The 20,107-nt window shown below is 42.1% G+C and overlaps 1 protein-coding gene across 2 annotated transcripts in view; it reads left to right on the forward strand.

Annotated features, from left to right (window-relative positions):
• Positions 1-20,107, forward strand: part of Ncaph (non-SMC condensin I complex subunit H) — a 62,310-nt gene that overhangs the window by 409 nt on the left and 41,794 nt on the right. For both annotated transcript variants that reach the window (XM_042695411.1, XM_042695409.1), the window contains exons 2-9: positions 7,206-7,446; positions 7,585-7,675; positions 8,378-8,470; positions 9,351-9,489; positions 9,884-10,008; positions 15,037-15,226; positions 17,436-17,527; positions 18,308-18,513. In XM_042695411.1, the coding sequence (XP_042551345.1) occupies positions 7,206-7,446; positions 7,585-7,675; positions 8,378-8,470; positions 9,351-9,489; positions 9,884-10,008; positions 15,037-15,226; positions 17,436-17,527; positions 18,308-18,513 (1,177 nt within the window). The remainder of the gene's footprint in view (positions 1-7,205; positions 7,447-7,584; positions 7,676-8,377; positions 8,471-9,350; positions 9,490-9,883; positions 10,009-15,036; positions 15,227-17,435; positions 17,528-18,307; positions 18,514-20,107) is intronic.

Here is a 20,107-nt window from a genome sequence, read left to right on the forward strand (position 1 = left end):
TGGAGAACCCCTTAGCTTCGGGGCCATGGAAGCGTCGTGGTCACATGCATTTATTGATAGGAAAGCATTGAGTGGACATGGGATTTCTGTCCTTTTAAAGGCTGTGCGCTAGCTGGGTTATGGGAAGGCCAGCGCTGCTGTCCCGAGTCTGGCTAAAGAAAAATCCAGGCACGATTAGTAAAACAGTGACAGTGATAGTAAAGTTTATTCAGAACGGACTACACTTCCAGTAAGCTAAAAGGCCTTTTCCAGGGTGAGAACGACAGCATTAGCCCTTGGGGTTTAAATACTTATTGAGATTGTCTGTGAGAAAGTTCTAGGTCCAAGTCCAGCCTACGGGATTGACGTCACCTGGTAAGCAAGTGTTCTGAGGTCGATTTACAGAATTATAATGTACAAATGAATATAGGTCCTACTGATCTATGAGTCTACGTTTTTGTTTTATAAATGACCTATGATTCCAGGCATTCTTGTCTGTTTGCTTTAGGTTGAAATACTCTTCAATTCTTAGGACTCAAAAACCTCATGACATCTATGACTTTGGTGGGATTTTTTTTTTTAAATTTAACTTGTTATTATAAAGGTAATGTATAGATGAGTTACCATTTTGTAAGTCAGGTAATGAGTACCTTTCTTTTTGGGCAGTATCACCCCTTCCTTTGCTCTTTCCCAGTTTCCCCCTCCCATTCCTACCCACAAGTTGTATAGTTCATTTCCAACATACTTTCTTCTGAGTATGCTGCTGCATTTTATCTTCACATAGGCTGGTCACCTGTGAGTCTCTAAGACCTTGTATTCTCTTCCCAAGGTGACTAATTATGTCTTTCCTTTTTAAGGACTGGAGGCCTTGAAGAAACTCCATTTTAGATTTCCTTTGCATAGCCTCATCTCTTTTGTCTAAGAGCAATCTAACAGTTGGGGAGACAGACATTACAACAAATAGTTGGAAGGAAGAAGGGAAGACTTCAGTGTTGTGGTTGATGCTAGCAGAGTATGGAGGCTCTTTTAGATTAGGGACTTAGGGAAGAGATTTAAGCAGAGACTTAGGAACATGTTTGAGGCAGAAGCATGTACAAAAATGAGAAGTCAGGAAAGAGCCTGGTTTGGGTAGGACTGAACTAGAACATTGTTTTTAAGCTCACTGAATGATGCTAGGTAGGGCCTGTTAGGCCTTACGTGGTAAGACAGGTAGGGCCTGTTAGGCCTTGGTAAGAGGTTTGGAAACTTGAGTTACATTTCGGACATGGTTAAGTTTGAGTTATTGTAAAGATGCTTGGGTGAAGGAATCAGCCAGTTGGGTAAGAGTTTGGCACTCAGGAGTAACATATGGAAGAGAAAAAAATGTACTACTGTATTATCATTATCAGCATTGATTGTAAACCCTTGGGAACTGGTGAGAGTATAGAAAGACCTTGTGTTGAATGTACTCAGGACCAATATTTAAAGGCTGGGTAAAGAAAGATATGCTGAAAAAACTCAAGAGGGGGATATAGAAGCCAAGTGTGTTTCTAGAAGGAAGGGAGTATCAGCTGTTCTAAATGCTCCTGAATCTCAAGAGAGATGATGCCAGAGAAGTGACCAGACCCTATAACAACATGGAAATTGTAGTTTATGATGACAAGACTGCTTTCTTTCTTTCTCTCCCTTTCTCTCTCCCTTTCTCTCTCTCTCTCCCTCCCTCTCCCCTCCCTCCCTCTCTCCCTCCTTCTCTCCTTCCCTCCTTCCTTCCTTCCTTCTTTCCTTCCTTCCTTCCTTCCTTCCTTCCTTCCTTCCTTCCTTCCTTCCTTCCTTCCTTCCTTCCTTCCTTCCTTCCTTCCTTCCTTCCTTTCGTTCTTTTTCTTTCGTCATGGGGCTTGAACTCTGAGCCTGAGCACTGTCCCTCAGCTGTTCAGCTCAAGGCTAGCACTCTGCCACTTGAGCTACAGTGCCATTTCTGGTTCTCTGTTGGTTTATTGGAGGTAAGAGTTTCACGGACTTTCCTGCCCTGGCTGGCTTTGAACCATGATCCTCAGATCTCAGCCTCCTGATTAGCTAGGATTACAGGCGTGAGCCACCAACACTTGGCTAAGACTGTTTTCTTGAAGTAGTAAAGATGAAAACCCGACACAAGGGATTGAAAAATAGTGGGAGACAAAGGAGATACAAGGAAGTATTTTGAGCTTAGTAACATCTGTTGAAAAATAGTGGGAGACAAAGGGGATACAAGGAAGTATTTTGAGCTCAGTAACATCTGTTAAGAGAATAATGCATTGTTAAAGGCAAAGATGGAAAGATTTAAAGGATTAAAACATGCCTGTAATTCTCAGCTTGAGTTTCCTTTGACAAGTTCCTCTTTCAGTGCTTCCCATTTTTGTTAGCCTCTAAAGATCCAGTTCCTTTCCTTAATCTGCAGTGCCCACATCTACACAGTCTCAAGTCCTCTTGATTTTTTTTTTTTCTCTAAAAATGTCTCTTGGCTGGGAAGGTGGCTCAGTGGTAGAGTGCTTGCCTTGCATGCATGAGGCCTTGGGTTCAATTCCTCAGCACCACATAAACAGAAAAAGCCATAAGTGGCACTATGGCTCAAGTGGTAGAGCGCTAGCCTTGAGCTGAAGAACAGAGGGACAGTGCCCAAACCCAGAGTTCAAGCCCCATGACCGACAAAAAAGTCTCTTGTCCTATTTTGTCAATTTTTTGTTCATTTTGGCTTCAAGTGAGTTATGTTGTTAACTGCACACTTAAACTTGTAGGGAGCTATTAGGGCATTATGCAGAGTCCTTACATGTGTTCCTGTTTATCCCTATTTCCCTTTCCTTCCCTTCACATAGTCAGTCATTTAGTGGTTCTAGGGATCAAACCCTGGGCCTGGTGCATGCTAGGAAAGGTCTTATACCACTGGGCTACATCCCCAGTCTTACTTTGTAAATGTGTTCCTATGAAGTATGTCATATTGTATATGTATATATTTTTTCTTTGTGTCATCAATGCCAAACAAGCTCAGTTTGTGCTTTACTTTTTAAATTTTTTCTTATACTGTTAAGGATCAAACTCAGAGCCTTGTGCTCTACCACTTATCAGGGTTGAGTTTTTCCATTTAAAATTTCTCCAGCTAGTAACTGATAGAGGGAGGTTTAAAGCAAGGTTTTCTGATTTTTTTTTATCTGTCGTGGGGCTTGAACTCTGGGCCTGGGCACTGTCCCTCAGCTCTTCAGCTCAAGGCTAGCACTCTACCACTTGAGTGCCACTTCTAGTTTTCTTGTGGTTGCTTGGAAATAAGAGTCTCACAGACTTTCCTGCCCAGGCTGGCTTTGAACTTGGATCCTCAGATCTCAGCCTCCTGAGTAGCTAGGATTATAGGCGTGAGCCACCGGCGCCCAGCTTTCTGATTCTTAAATTTGGAAACTTTCACTCTTGGAAAGTTTTCTGAGTTCATCTTCTAGGGATCTTTGTTTCTTTTCCAATCACAATAAGTTATAGGTAGTCACTAGGATAATTAAACCTTGGGTCTTGTCACTAACAATAGCTGACCCACTCTACTTCAATTTTAAGTATCCTACTTCTCAATAGCAGCCCATCTTTCTAGCTCACTTTTTTTTAGGGGGGGGAGGTAGGGACGGTCCCAGGGTGCTGTCACTGAGCTTTTTTTGTTCAATGCAAGTAGTGCTTTACTACTTAAGCCACACCCTACTTCTGGCTTTTTGAGGGTTAATTGTAGATAAGGTTTTAATAAACTTTCTTGCCAGGCTTACTCTAAACTGTGATCCTCAGGTCTCAGTCTCTTCAGTAGCTAGGGTTATAAGCATGAGCTACCAATGCCTAGCAGCTCACTTCCTCTTACAGGCTGACTAAAGCAATCTTCTGTTCCAACAGGTCTGTATTCTATCCTTGATAACTATTTCAGACCTTCCTTTCTCTCCTTCAATCTGGAATACTTTCTCTTCAACCTTCCTGTTAGCTGCTGAATTTTTTTGTTCTTACTTGCTTCCTATTTTAAATGAGAATAGAATATGGCAAGTTCCGACTGTCCTGCTCCCATACCTGCATCCATGCCCGTGTATTCTACTTTACTTCCAGTTGCTGGGGATTGGTTCCTTGTGTTCTTAATACAGGCAATTCCTGTATTTTAAGCAAATAAGTAATGTGTGGAGTACATTGTTCATTACCTCTGTATGTGTGTGTGTGTCTCTGTGTGTGTGAGTGTGTGTCTTATGTACCCTAGGCTATCCTGGAATTTGTAATCCTGCCACAGCCTCCCAAGTGCTAAGATTACAGATACACGCTAGTTTGGTAACTTTTGTATGATCTCTATTGTAATCTGTATAATGCCTTATCATAAGATGTCCAGAAACTGTAAATGTGTTACTTTCCACATAGTAAAAGGGATTTTGCAGATATGAAATTTAGGGTCTTGAGATCAGATAATGATCTTGGACTGTCTGAGTAGAACCCAGTGATCCTTCTAAGAGGTAGGTGGGTCAGTCAGAGAAGATGTGATTAGAGGAACGAAAGGTTGAATTGATAAGAGGAAGTAAGGAGCCAAGAAATGAAGGCAGCTGCTAAAAGCTTTTTGGAAAAGACATGGAAACATTTTCCTCTAAAGCTTGAAAAAGTGTGCTACCTTGCTAACATCTTGGTTTGAGACTTGTAACTTCCAGACTTTCAAGAAAAAAATATGTTTTTTTAAAATCTTTTTTTTGTTTGTTAGTCGTGGGGCCTGAACTCTGGGCCTGGGCGCTGTCCCTCAGCTCTTCAGCTCCAGGCTAGCGCTCTACCACTTGAGACACAGCACCACTTCTGGCCTTTTCTGCTTATGTGGTACTGAGGAATCGAATCCAGGGCCTCATGCATGCAAGGCAAGCACTCTACCACTGAGCCACCTTCCCAGCCCCAAAATGTGTGTTGTTTTAAACTATTAAATTTGAAGTAATTTGTTACAGCAGGATTTTTCATGTTAAAAATTGATTTCTTGCTCTCCCAACTCCTTTAATCATAGCTCCTTCCTCCCTTTCATAGCAGAAGTCTTTGAAAACCTGATCTGAGTTTCCTGTCTCTACTTCCTGTTGTTCCATCCTCTCTGGCTATTCCAATTTGACTTTCCCCTCCACTGCTATCGGAAAACTATATATGTGAAGATCTCCAGTAACCTCTAGGTTGTAGATCCAGTGGTCAGTTCTCGGTCATTATCTAATTTGATCTGTCACCTACAATAGACATTGCTTACTCATGCACGATCCTCCCTTGCAGTACCTTCTTTATCTGGTACTAATTAATTTGTCTACATACTTATGCTGGTACAGGGGCTATTTTCATTTCTTTTTTAGTCTGTTCTTATCATGACAGGTAGGGGGATTCTTCCTTTTTTAAAAAATTGAGATAAGGGTCCCACTAATGTTTTGCTCTTGTGGCCTCAAACCATAATGTTCTCAGTGTGCTTCTGAAAGCACTGGGATTGCAGACATGAGCCACTGTACTTGACATTTTGGTTTCTTTTAATTCACAAGATTTTTTTCCCCCTGTGGTAAGATTAGAGTTCAAACCTTTTTTCTTTTTCTTTTTTTTTTTTTGATGCCAGAACTGGGTTGAACTCATGGCTTTCTCATTTGCCTTTCTTGCTCACAAGTAGTATTCTTACTACTTGAGCCTTACCTCTAGTTTGGCTTTTTACAAGTTAATTGGATGTGGAGTTTCACAGACTTTTCTGCTGGCTTGAAACCAATGTCCTCAAAGTCTTAGCTTCCTGAGTAGCTAGGAGTGCAGGCATGAGCCACTGGCACCTAGCTTGACATTGACTTTTTTTTTGTACTGATCGTGGGGCTTGAACTTAGTGCTTGGTCACTATCCACTTCCTTGAGCTTTTTTGCTCAAGGCTGGTAGGGCTCTACCACTTGAGCCACAGCTGCACTTCCCGTTTTTTGGGGGGTTAATTAGAGATATAATTGGAGTCTCATGGACTTTGCTGCCCAGGCTGGCTCCAAACCATGATCCTCAAATCTCAGCCTCTTGAGTAGCTAGGATTTTGGGCATGAGCCACTGACAATGGCTTGGTGTGTGTGTGTGTGTGTGTGTGTTTGTGTATGGGGGTGTGGGTGTGCATGTGTGCATGTGTATGCCTGTGTTAGGGCTTGAATTTAGAGCCTGGCCACTGCCTCTGAGCTTTTTTGTTCAAGGTTAACACTTTACTACTTGAGCCGCTACTCCACTTCTGGCATTTTGGTAGTTAATTGGAGAAGAGTCCCACGGACTTTCCTACCAGCTCTGACTTTAAACCTTGATCTCATTTCAGCTTCCTGAATAGCTAGGATTATAGGCATGAGCCACTGATGTCTGGCAACATTGACTTTAAAGAGACTGAGCCAGTTATATTGTCTACTGCCCCCAATCTAGAGTTGACTCAGTGTTTCTTTGTAGTATCATTCAATTTATTAATCTCTTGTATTTATTACAAACTGGAAGTTTTAAAGTGTTGGTTAAATTTAAACATCTTTACCCAAAATATTTCCTGGATGATGCTAAAACTTGTATCTTATCAGAGTATGAGTAAGTTTTATGTCTCATTTTTAGTGTGGCTACATTTGGCTACTTGCTTAATGTGCTAACTGCTAAATCTAACTGTAAAAAGCTTTTTTTTCTTGGTTTTGCAATTAGCAAGTAATCTGTGGGTAGTTCTTTGGAATAGTGTATTTATTTTGTATACTTGTGATATTTATTCTCTGCCTTCCCACTAGACATGGAGGAGCAGAGATCTGAATGTGACCTGTTCAATTAGAGCCATACTTCATGCTCAACATCAGACACAGATGTCTGACACTATGGGTGACAGGTTTCCATTGTCCTATTGATTTGTGGGTTTATTAGGGACAGCAGTTTCATCTTATCCTTCTTATGCCCACACAGTGATGGGATCAAACCTAGGGCCTGGCACGTGCAAGGCAAGTGCTCTACCACTGTACTACACTGTCTGTACTGTCTTTTTCATCTTTCTATCTTGTTGGGTTCTTGCATTCACAGTATCTTCCAAGTGGCTATTTGTTTTATCACCTTTGCTCCATCCTCACCCAAGAAACCCAAACTCTAGAAGGTCTAACATTATGTATTAGAAAAAGAGAAGATCTTATTAGGGAACAAAGCAGTGAGCCTCCACCCAGTACCAGGCCTAAATCTCTTTAGATTCAGGAAATGTTCAGTTGAATGTTTCTTAAGCAAGTGTTGTATTCTTTTGCTGCCAGCCACAATGAATAATTCTTCAGAGACACGTGGACACCCCCACAGTTCCTCCTCACCTTCAGAACGGATGTTCTCAATGCCAATGGCTAGGAAGGCCCCTCTGAGTACATGTGGCACCCCAGTCCTTGAAGACTTTCCTCAGAATGATGATGAAAAGGAGCGAATGCAGCGGAGGCGCTCCAGGGTCTTTGACCTGCAGTTCAGCACAGACTCACCTCGTCTGTTAGCCTCCCCTTCCAACAGGTGAGTGAATCTCTGGACTGGCTTTCTTTTGCGTTTGTGGGCCCTGGCATAATAATCTTATATATTCTGGTTCTGGATTTTGAAAAGTTCTCATATTGTGGATTCTTGCTAGAGTTTTTGTTTTTGCTGTCCATTTAGGAGTACTGATGTTTCTACTACCATCTCTAAATTTACAAACACACAGATTACAGAGCATTACTCCACCTGTATCAAACTATCTACTGAAAATGTGAGTATTTGCTGGTTTATTTAAGATTTTTACATCTGTTTTTTTAGAGACAGGTTCTTGCTGTGTAGTTCAGTTGGCCTTGATCTCAAGATCCTCCTGCCTTCGAGCCTCCCAAGTTGCTGGGATTTTGCGCATGAACCACTGCCCAGCTAGAATCAGGGGAAATTTAGCTTTCTTGATTCTGTGGAGGGTGTTTGATAATTATTTTACTCTCCAGTGTTGCTTCTTAATGCTGATGTACTTCAGTGTGGTTTTGCGGCTTTTTTTCAAAACTACTTATAGGTAGCCGCTACCTACAGTATATCTAGAGAGGGTAAATGGTATAAATTTTGGAGCCAGCTTGACTTAGAGCTCTGTCTCTTCCATTTATAAGCCAGATGAATGGAAAAATCACTCACCTTCCTGCCACAGGCTCCTCCTCTGTAAAGTGAGAATAAGGATAGTAACTGTTTCATAGATCATTCTGAGAATGATTGAGCCCCTTCCTGCACAGTACTTAGAGCAGAGCCACTGCACAGTGAGCACTCAGGAACTGTGTGTTTTTACTCTTTAGGCTCTAAGAGAGGAAGATAAACATGTAGATTTGGCTTTCTTGCCTAGTGTTGGTAGGAATTTAGATCAGTGGTAAAACTTGAGTATTCAGAGTAGCATTATTTTCAAGAGTCTAAACTAAATAACCTTTCTACAATTTTCTATTTTCAGAAAATCACCACCAAGAATGCTTTTGGGTTGCACTTGATTGATTTTATGTCAGAGATTCTTAAACAAAAGGACACGGAACCAACTAACTTTAAAGTAAGAAGGATATGCACTTTCTCTTACAATTGATCTAATATTAATTATTTCTAATGCTTAGCATAAAATAATGAAATTCTGCAAATACTTTCCCCATTGCAATAGTTATTTTATTTTCTTTTTTTTTTTTAATTTTATTTTATTGTAAAGCTACTATACAGAGGGTTACAGTTACATGAGTGAGGTAATGAGTACACTTCCTCTTGAACATTGTTACCCCCTCCATTGTTTTCCCCCTACCATCCCCTCCCTCCCTCCCTTCCCCGAGGTTCTTTTTTTTTTGATTGTGATTAAATGATTACATAATTTCAAAGTCACAAGTTCATTCTAACTTCCCTGGAGCAAATTGTCTACCACAGTCTGTAATATATAACAGTGTTCACATGTTATATACCATGTTTGTGATCAGCAGCATGGGGATATTTAGTAGTGGTTCAACCAGATGAGCGGGAGTTCTTTGTTTCTTAAGTCCTGTTAGTTTTGTCATATCACCTAACCTTTTGGATTTAGCATCCACTTATCAGGGAGACCATGTACCGTTTGTCTCTTCGTTCTTGGCTTACCTCACTCAACATGATTCCTTCTAGCTCCATCCATTTCCCTGCAAATGCCATTATTTTGTCATTTCTAATGGCTGCATAATATTCCATTGTGTATAGATACCACAATTTTTGGATCCATTCATCTGTGGTGTATTTTATTTTCTTTAACAGATGAAATGCAGAGAAGACAGATATGTTTATCCCATTAGTCTTAAGGGCATCTGTTACTTTTTTTCCTTGGGACAAGTAAACATTTTATGAAACTTGCTAGATTTTGCTTATTTAGCACTGCATTTTTTTCTGCCTATTCATGAATATAGCTCTACTTGTTTGACTAGGTGGCTGCTGGCACCCTGGATGCCAGCACCAAGATCTATGCTGTGCGCGTGGATGCTGTCCATGCTGATGTGTACAGAGTCCTTGGGGGACTGGGCAAAGATGCGCCAACCCTTGATGAAGTAGAGGACCATGGTGCAGGTATGGGTTGGAATCTGGATTTAAGGGGCTTATTTTAATGTATTTCCAAATAGTAATTTGGGTGACATATTGGAGTGAAGTCATAAGAAATCAGTTATATCATTTTATTAAATGATATTTCAGAAGAATATATAGTTTATATAAGAAAATCACAGAAATCTTGCCTACTTGATTATATAGAGAAATCATGGTTAATAATAATTGCTAAATCATAATTAATGATCATAGATAATTTCTTTTTCCCTCTGTCCTTCTCCCCCCTCCTCTCCTTTGAGAGGATTTTACATGTTTAAATTGTGGTCACTCCTTAGGGTTTTGAAGTACTTGAATTAGTAAAATCAGTCACTTGCTTCTGAGCAGTTCTTGCGGTACACAGTCTTATTCTTCATTGTAGATGGAAGTGTTACTGAAACAGGAACAACCAAAAAGGCCCCAAAACCAAAGAAGAAGCATTCATACAAAACCATCGAGCAGAATGTAAACAACCTCAATGTCTCTGAAGCAGAGAGAAAGTGTGAGGTGAGGAAGGGTATGCATACTGTGGTCTGTCTAATTCAGGTTTTCAGGAGCTGAGATTTAGCAAGGCTAAGCCTGCCTTGCTGGTCTGTGCTTGTTTAAGCCTCAGGAAGTAAGCTACTCATCTGGTTTCTCTGACTATCAATTCCTTAGCTTTATAATGATTAAAAGAGATTGATAATTACAGAGAAATCTGATGCTCAAACATTTAACTTTATTTTCAAGTATATGTAGCAGTGGTGATAATAATGTTTATTGTACTCACTCTGGGAACCATATGCTTTTGTGAGCCATACTGTGTTAACTCTCATAGTCCTCACAGCATCCTTGTTACTTTAATAAAAAGGAAACTAAAGCACAAAACTATTAAGTAACATGCTCGAGATAATATGTCTAGTATAGAAGCTAGTATTTGAAGCGAAATGGTCTCTCAAACAGCCTATTATCTAGCAGGTCCTAAGAAATACACTTAAAGAATGCTTATTAAGGGGACTGGAAATATGGCTTAGTGGTAGAGTGCTTGCCTAGCATGCATGAAGTCCTGGGTTAAATTCCTTAGTACCACATAAACAGAAAAAGCCAGAAGTGGCTCTGTGGCTCAAGTGGTAGAGTGCTAGCCTTGAATAAAAGAAGCTCAGGGACAGTGCCTAGGCCCTGAGTTCAAGCCCCAGGACTGGCAAACAAAACAAAACAACAACCCAAAAACCCAAATAAATATAAATAAACAAATAGAATGCTTGTTAAAGAATTAACAAGCATTACTCGTTTAAAGTAAATGGTGTTCTAATATTGATTTCTTAATTTTGCTTCTAAAAATACTGTGTTTAGGGGCTGGGAATGTGGCTTAGTGGTAGAGTGCTTGCAGGCATGCATGAAGTCCTGGGTTGGTTCAGTTCCTCAGCACCACATAAACAGGAAAAACCAGAAGAGGCACTGTGACTCAAGTTATATAGAGTGCTAGTCTTGAGCAAAAGAAGGTCAGGGACAATGCTTAGGCCCTGAGTTCAAGCCCCAGGACTGGCAAAATAATGGTTTTTAGCTGGGTGTGTTGGTGGCTCACGCCTGTAATCCTAGCTACTCAGGAGGCTGAGCTCTGAGGATCACAGTTCAAAGCTAGCCCAGGCAGGAAAGTCCATGAGACTCTTCTCTCCAATTAACCACCAGAAAACAGGAAGTGGCGCTGTGGCTCAAGTGGTATAGTGCTCACCTTGGGCTGAAGAGCTGAGGGACAGCACCCAGGCCCAGAGTTCAAGCCCCATGACCGAAGGGGGAAATATATATAGTTTTTAACTGGGTAAGGTGGCACACTAGAAATCCTAGCTACTTGGGAGACTGAGATTGGTAGGATCACAGTTCAAGGTTAGGCCAGACACAATAAATTCCCAAGACCCCATCTTAACCAATCAAAAAGCTAGGCATGGTGGTGTCTACCTGTCATCCCAGCTCCTTGGGAAGTGTAAATAGGAGGACTGACTGGTTCAGCCTAGCCCAGGCGAAAACCAAGACCCTATTAACAAAATACAGAAAGCAGAAAGGCTGGGGTATGGCTCAAGTGGTAGAGTGCCTGCCTGGCCTGCATAAGGCCCTGAGTTCAAACTCAAATACCACATAAAAATAGCAAATAAGCCAAGTATCAGTGGCTCATGCCTATAATTGTAGCTACTCAGGAGGCTGAGATCTGAGGATCGAGGTTCAAGACCAACCTGGGCAGGAAAGTCTGTGAGACTCTTAGCCGGAAGTAGAGCTGTGGCTCAAGTGGTAGAGTGTTATTCTGAGCAAAGGAAGCTCAGGAACAGCACCTAGGCCATGAGTACAAGCCTCAGGACTAACACACACATACAAAAGCAAATAAACTAATGGTTTTAGTGCTGGATTTGTAACCTAACATGTGTGAAATTCTGGGGGTATAAAAGAAATTGTTTGAGAGTGGGTGCTGTGACTTATGCCTATAATCTAGCTACTTGGAAAACTGAGATTGGGAGGATTGTGGTTTGAGTCCAGCCCAGGCAGAAAAATGTTTAAAAGATGCATTCTCAATCAAGATTTGGGTATAGTGGTCATACCTTTCAGCTATGACAAGAAGCCTAAAATAGGTGGATCACAGTTCAGGCACTTGCCCAGGCAAGAAGTAAGATCTTGTTGGTAAATTCTAACCAAACTGGTAGTAAAGCCAAAATTCCCCAAACCCCGCCGGACAAAGTGGAGAAGAGAATAGGTAGATTGGGAGCTGAGAGACAGTAGCTTAATTGGTACACAAATAAGTCCCTTGAGGGTGTGTGTGTGTGTGTGTGTGTGTGTGTGTGTGTGTGTGTGTGTGTGTGTGTGTGTGTGTGTGTGTGTGTGTGTGTGTGTGTGTGTGTGTGTGTGTGTGTGTGTGTGTGTGTGTGTGTGTGTGTGTGTGTGTGTGTGTGTGTGTGTGTGTGTGTGTAGGTAGGTAGATAGAGTGCACTGTTATGTAAAACATTACCCATTTATAAATTTATAATTTATAAAACAACACAGGGATTAATATTACTATTCTTTGACCATCTTTGTAGATTTGAATTTTTTCATAAGAATTAGAAAAACAAATGTTCAAATGGGAGGAGAGAGAAAGGAATGAAGACACTGAAATAGGTCATTGTCTAGAAGACTTGCTACAGTTTGGGGTAACGGAGATAGCAAAAATGAAAGTAAGGTTGAGTAAGAACTAGCAGCATATTTCATTGATTACAACAGACTTGTGGAGATGATATCGTTGATGGCTGCAGAAGAGAGGAGAGAGCTACTGGCCAGTGATTGAAGGCTATTGAGAAGCAGCAGCCACTACAGAAGGCTGAGGGGGAAGTATACCCTGGAGAGTTCATGCTTGAGCTATATCAGGGCCACTCAGACTGATATATTGCCCTCCCTTCTTCTGGGCCTCCCCAGATTTTGTTCCTATTTTTCCTTGAAATGAAATACTAAGGAATAAGGCTTTGTCAGGTAGGTTTGAGGTTTAGATAGCTACAAATTATGATACTCAATTTTTTCCTTCTCCTAACACCTCCAATTTCACTCCCTGAGAATGATATTGTCCCCTTGGGAATGCATGAGTTAGAGCAAGCAGGTAGAAAGAACCTTCAGAAAAGAAACGGGCAGACTAGGGAATCGTAATGGTAACTGACTGACTGTGGCTAAAGGACCCTGGTGGAGGTGGGGGTAGGTGGGATGGGGGGGGGGGGTTAAGGGAAGTGGGTAATGTCAGATCCTGGAAGTAGAAGATGGCATATCATCTGAATGAGAATGTCAACTGACTAGATTGTAGTCTGGGCAATGCAGAACTGATGTGTCTGAGGGTCTTTTTTAAAGTCAAATAGAGGGCAGTAATATCAGTCCCAGTGGTCTCAAAACAAATAATGGTGAGGGTGGGGAAGTAGGACCCTGCTGGGTTCATTCTAGTGGTGGAGTAGAGTAGGTCTGGACTACTCTGAGCTGCTTGGTGGCCCCAGTCTATAAAGGAGTTGCATAGGCTGGGAGAAGCCAGAAGAAGGTGGGGTTACTGAAGACTAGGCTGGTAGAGAGAGGTAGCAGATGAGTGTGTGTGTGTGTGTGTGTGTGTGTGTTATTTTCCTATTGGATGTGCACGATGGTAAAGGTAGATGGGATAAGTTCATATCCTGGTCCCTTGTGTTAGCTGCGTCACCTGGGAAAAGGGTCTGTGTCTCTGCTTACTGTAAAAACAGGTGAAGCTGACCTCCTCTACATTGAGTTTGTGTTAGTGGATCAGTTAATGTCAAGAGGCTTTATATATGATGGTATGCTAAACACATTTGAAGTGAGATTATTGGTTTTAGGGATCCATTGTCTGGGAAGTGTTTCTAGATGGAGGTATAAGCAAAAGCCACAGAGTAAGAAAGTTCTGGTTCTTTGAGGAGCTGGAAAGTACATGTTTACCTAGAGACAAGGATTTACTTAAAAATTTATTAGTCTTTCCCATACAGTCTGTTGTCTGCCCAGTCCCTTGACTGACACTTCTTTATTGTGAACCTTTGACTCAAAAGGTTTCATTTATCTAAACTGTGCTGTCAGCGATAATTCATTTTTCCATTGATTTACTCTGGAATCTAACTCTGATCTGCTTGAAAGAACCACTGTCCTCACACTGGTATAATTCTAGATAGTTGTGAAGAAATAATTGGGTGTGGTGGTTCACATCTTTAATCTTAGCTACTTGGGAGGCAGAGATGGGAAGATCTAGATTCAATAACAGCTCAGAAAAGAAGTTATTAGCAAGATTCTATCTCAGAAAAACAAAAACAAGTCAGGGCCAGCAATTGGTTTAGAGCACCTGCCTAGCAAAGTTGGGGCCCTGAGTTCAAATCCCAGTACCAACCCTCCTTTTATTTTTTATTTTTATTTTTTTTGTCGGTCGTGGGGCTTGAACTCTGGGCCTGGGCGCTGTCCCTCAGCTCTTCAGCTCAAGGCGAGCACTCTACCACTTGAGCTACAGCGCCACTTCCGGTTTTCTGGTGGTTTATTGGAGATAGGAGTCTTACGGTCTCTCCTGCCCGGGCTGGCTTTGAACTGCGATCCTCAGATCTCAGCTTCCTGAGTAGCTAGGATTACAGGCGTGAGCCACCAGCGCCTGGCAACCCTCCTTTTAAAACCAAGCCAGGCTTCGGACTACATACTGTAGAGGCAAAGGAGGAAGATAACTGTCTTAAGTCTGACCCAGACAAAAGTGCAAGACCCTACCTATTTTATATGTAGCTACTTAGAGACAACAATTTGTAGAAGGAGACCAGGAAACAGATACCATTCAGGTGTATTGTAAATAAATAAGATGGATAAGGTATATACTTTTCACAGTGATTGTCTTCTTGGAAAAGAAATGTTTATCCATCTGACCCCTTATGTGGGATTTTACATGATGGATTAGAAAGCCTTTCCCCTTTTTGATCATGTGCAGGCCCAGGGATACACCTGCACAAGAGCAGGATCTAGTGCATGAGTTTGCATTTCCTCTGCTTCCTGCCCTAATTCCTTGGTTCCCTCTCTTTTTGTACTCAGGTTGATCCCATGTTTCAGAAGACTGCAGCTTCATTTGATGAATGTAGCACAGCAGGAGTATTTCTCTCCACCCTTCACTGCCAGGACTACAGGAGCGAGCTACTTTTTCCTTCTGATGTCCAGATCCTCTCCACTGAAGAACCTCTTGCATTACCAGATTTAGGTTCAGTAGAAATGACAGATTTAAAAGGTAAGTTCAACTATGCTTTTTGTCAGAGCATTTTCTTTTTTTTTTGGTCTTTTTTTTGTTATGAGGCTTGAACTCAGAGCCTGGGTGCTGTCCCTGAGCTCTTTCGCTCAAAGGTAGCGCTCTACTACTTTGAGCACAGCTCTACTTCTGGTTTTCTGGTGGTTAATTGGATGTAAGAGTCTCACAGACTTTCCGTGCTGGGCTGTCTTTAAACTTCGTTCCTCAGATCTCAGCCTCCTGAGTAGCTAGGATTACAGGCGTGAGCCACAATAGCTTGGCTTTTTCTTCTTTTTTGTCAGTTGTGGGGCTTGAACTCTGTGCCTGGGCTCTGTCCCTCAGCTCTTCAGCTCAAGGCTAGTGCTCTACCACTTGAGCCATAGCACCACTTCCAGTTTTCTGGTGGTTTATTGGAGGTAAGAGTTTCATGGACTTTTCTGTCTTTGAACCTGGATCCTCAGATCTCAGCCTCCTGAGTAGCTAGGATTACAGGCTGAGCCACTGGCACTTGGCTTTTTCTTTTCTTTTTTTATGATAGAGTCTTATTTATGTAGCCCAGATTAGCCTCAAACCCAACATTCTCCTGGCTTATCCTGTAATGTTGGGATTATAAATGTGCTCCACCCACCACATATAGCTTTAGGTTGCTTCTGTGTGTGTGTGTGTGTGTGTGTGTGTGTGTGTGTGTGTGTGTGTGTGCGCGCGCGCGCGCGTACTAATGTATGTGTGCACCAACAGCAGAATGCTTGGGTGCTTTCCCTTAGCTTTTTTGCTCCAGGCTGGTGTTCTTCCACTTGAGCCACACCTCTACTTCTAGCTTTTGCGTGGTGACTTTTGCCTGGGCTGGCTTTGAACCATAATCCTCAGATTTTAGTCTCTTGAGTAGCCAGGATTACAGGCTGAGCCACTGGCACTCGGCTTTTTCTTTTCTTTTCTTTGAGCCACTAGTATCTAGTTTAGGTCACTTCTTCAAATCACCCAAAAGTTTCCTCTGGAATACCAATAGGTAGTACCTAGCAACCCTCTCACAGCTTTTCCTTTGCTAATCATTGCCTCTTATGTATGGCCTATGTATCTCAGGTATCTATTGGTCAGCTCTCACGATCATAGTCAAGCTCTCCTTGACTTGGTAAGTTTGGATTTTGGAATGAGGCTTAAAGAGACCTCCATCCAGAGAGGCCTTTTTGATGTTGTTGTTGGTTGTAGCTTGAACTCAGGACCTGGTTGCTGTCCTGGAGCTTTTTTGCTCAAGGCGAGTGCTCTACCACTTTGAGTCATAGTGCCACTTCCCATTTTCTGGTGGTTAATTGTAGATAAGAGTCTCAGGCTGGCTTCAATCTATGATCCTCAGATCTCAGCCTCCTGACTAACTAGGATTACAGGCCTGAGCCACTGGTACCTGGCTTAAGGCCTTGTTTTTACTTGTTCTCAAGCTAAGGGGTCTTAAGGATAAGTGGGTACAATGAATTGTTTTCAAACACTTGCAGAAGTTAAGAACCAACCTGTTCCATTGTCAGTCTGTTATGCCAAATTGCTAAATATTTAACAACCTCCAAATTCTTCACCTCGGCCCAGGGGATCTTTGGAGGATGTTGTGATGGGAAACAGATGGTATGAAGACCAGGCATATGCAGTATGATACCTGGGTATGCCTGTGAATCCCCTATGTGTTGAATGAAGTTGGTCGCCCCCCTTTGGACAGGGTCAAACAGATGTTAATGGCATCTGTTTCTACCTAAATTTGTGCTAGCAGTCTGTTTTTCAAATTCATGCCCTTCTTTGGGGCTCTGATCCTGTGAGGTAGGTCATTTGGAGTTTGTTTTCTTTGGGAGTAAAAATAAGTACCATTATATGCGTATGTACTGCATCTGCTTTTAAGAGGAAGTGTTTTTGGATTCCCAACTATCATGTAAGATACAAGGTTTATTTTAGAATCAAATGTCTGCTTTAGATTTTTCCCTCCAGCGTTTTACTAACTCTGGGAATGATGGTGTGTAACCTGACTCCAGTGTGATGTGTACCTGTGCATTTGCTTGCTTCCCTGGAACAGTCTGGCCCACAGAAGTTGAGGGCCAGCCAGCGTTACTATTCCAGCTTCTGGTGGAAAACAGTGAGGAGACTGTCCCTCTTGTCCCTGTTATGCCCCCTCATGTCATTCTAGAGGAATATACTTGACCCACCTCTAATCTCTTTGGTTTTGCTGTCCCTCCAGCACCCTTGCAGCAGTGTGTGGAAGATCGCCAACTCTGCCCTTCCTTGGCTGGGTTCCAGTTTACTAAATGGGACAGTGAAACACATAATGAGGTGTGGTCAACTTTTGGACTTACAAGGGCTCAGGGAATTCCTCCAGTGGTTCGTGGTTTCAGTTAGGTAGCCTAATATTAGTTATACCCAGTGGGAACCAAAACTGGCCTTGTTTTTACTTAGCTATGGGAACAGAAAATATTTCCTTTGGCACTTCTATAAGGATAAAAATCCTACGTGGGTCAGGGTGGTGTTCTGAACCTAAGAAGGACCATCTTAGAACTGAATGGATTCTGAGGTCAGCTTTATGTTCCTTCTTCTATTTCCCTATGGCAGGGCTGCCCTGCCATTCATTAATGGACATTTTTGTCAGACTTTCTCTTGAGTGTGGTTATCCAAGTCGCCTCTGGTCTCAGGCTGCTGTCAAGCTCAAAGCATTTCCTGCTCTTTGGGGTTAAGTCTCTTGGCACATAGTTTCCTGAGAAATTGTCATGTGTAAAGCCTTCCTTTGTGTATTTTTAGCAAGGCCCCTTTAACCTACTAACTACAACTTCCAAAAGAAATGATCACCATGGAAAACTGGTTTTTCCAAACATACAATTAATGAATACAGATTCCTGTTTCATGGTTTACAAAATGTGCCTAACACAATACAGCCTCATCCTGTTCTGCACAATGTAAACTTCCTCAGTGACTGCTCTCGTGAGTGCAATGGTTCTGGGAGCTGGGGGGCAGGGAGAGATGGCACAGGGTAAAAAAAAGCTAGAAACTGGAATGTGAACTGGGTGAGCTGGGCAATTGAAGGAATGAAAACTAGAGAATCTTCTTTTGTTCCTCTAGTCTGTGTCAGCTCTCGTTGACAAGTTTAAGAAGAATGATCAGGTATTTGACATGGATGCCGAGGTTGAAGAGAATGATGACAGGGACTTCCTGGATGGACACCAGGAGGATGACTTTTACGCCAGTGATGAACAAGACCATTCCGCAGCTGGGGATAGTGAAGAAATCCAGAGCTGGAAAAAGCCCGGCCAGGTCCAAAGCTTCCAGTAAGTCTCTTAGGGTCCCAGGAAGTTTTCAGAGGTATTTTCCTTTTTTTTTTTTTTGCCAGTCCTGGGGCTTGAACTCAGGGCCTGGGCTCTGTCCCTGAGCTTCTTTTGCTCAAGGCTAGTACTCTACCACTTGAGCCACAGAGCCACTTGTGGCTTTTTCTGTTTTTGTGGTACTGAGGAATCGAACCCAGGGCTTCATGCATCCTAGGCAAGCACTGTACCACTAAGACACATTCCCAGCCATTTTCCATTCTAAACAGGTCTGCTGCGGCTATGTGATTTCAGCTCTGGTTGGCTGGGCTATGTGTCACATATACCTCAGATGAACCCCATATCTTATTCACAGTGGAGTCAAATCTGACTTTGTATGTTGGCTAAGCCACCTTGGTGACCAGGGTTTATAAGGATTAGAATCATAAAGTACTGAATAAACTACTATAGAGTACTATGAAATACCGAATAAACTACTATCTCATAGCTACCTCACTGTGATGGTGGTTATCACATACATTTTCATGGAGAGAGTGTTCCCTTCACATAATCTGTGTACGCTCACTTTGTGCCATATCCTTGAATATCAGTGACCGAAACTGGCCTGTTGAATACTGCTTACAGAAAAAAGTGGTAACTTCCTAAAAGGTAAGCAGTGAGTAGAGGTGGGCATTACTGGGTGACCAGATAGGCTGACTTCAAATTACTGTTTGAGCAAGGCACTAGTAGATACCTTTAATCCCAGGTATTCAGGATGCTGAGATGGAGAATTGAGGTTTGAAGATAGGCAGAAAAGTGTGAAAGACTTTGTCTCTAATTAACCAGCACACACACACAGAAAGCAATCTCATTTTGGAAATATTTAAGTAGCATCTTTTTGGGGGACGTACTGGGGTTTGAGCTCAGCATCTCACTTGTTTTTGGCTGGCTTGCTCAGCTGACACTCGACCACTTTTTTTTTCCATTTAGCATGCAGTGATTGTATAACGGGAGTTTCATTGTGACATTTCCACATGTGTATCATTCTTCCTGAAAACAGCTTCAACAGGTTTCATTTTTCTATTTTCATACATACAAACAACTATTTCTACATATTCATCCTCATTCATCTCCCTTGTTAGCCCAACCCTTTCTTGCTGATTCACCCATCCTGTGGGCTGTTTAACTTTATTGTAAAAATTTTTTTCTAATGTATATTAATTGCACCAAGGTATTTCACCATGGTATTTCAGACATTCTGTGATGAACTCTTTTATTTATTTATTTATTTTTGGGTCCGGTAGTGGGGCCTGAACTCTGGGCCTGGGCTCTGTCCCTCAGCTCTTCAGCTCAAGGCTAGCACTCTACCACTTGAGCCACAGCGCCATTTTCGGCTTTTTTCTTTTTGCTTATGTGGTGCTGAGGAATTGAACCCAGGTCCTCAGGCATACAAGGCAAGTGCTCTACCACTGAGCCACCTTCCCAACCCCATGTGATGAACTCTTTTAAATCACATTTTCACATGTCAGAGAAGAACCTGTGACATCAGGGAGGTGACATCCGAGGGAGTTTTAATAACGGTTTCAGCACCTCCCATATTGTTTCAGATAAAGTTTTTCTT

The sequence above is a fragment of the Dipodomys spectabilis genome, unplaced genomic scaffold (genome assembly GCF_019054845.1).
Source record: "Dipodomys spectabilis isolate Male_0828 unplaced genomic scaffold, ASM1905484v1 ptg000187l, whole genome shotgun sequence".
Taxonomy (NCBI): Eukaryota; Metazoa; Chordata; class Mammalia; order Rodentia; family Heteromyidae; genus Dipodomys; species Dipodomys spectabilis.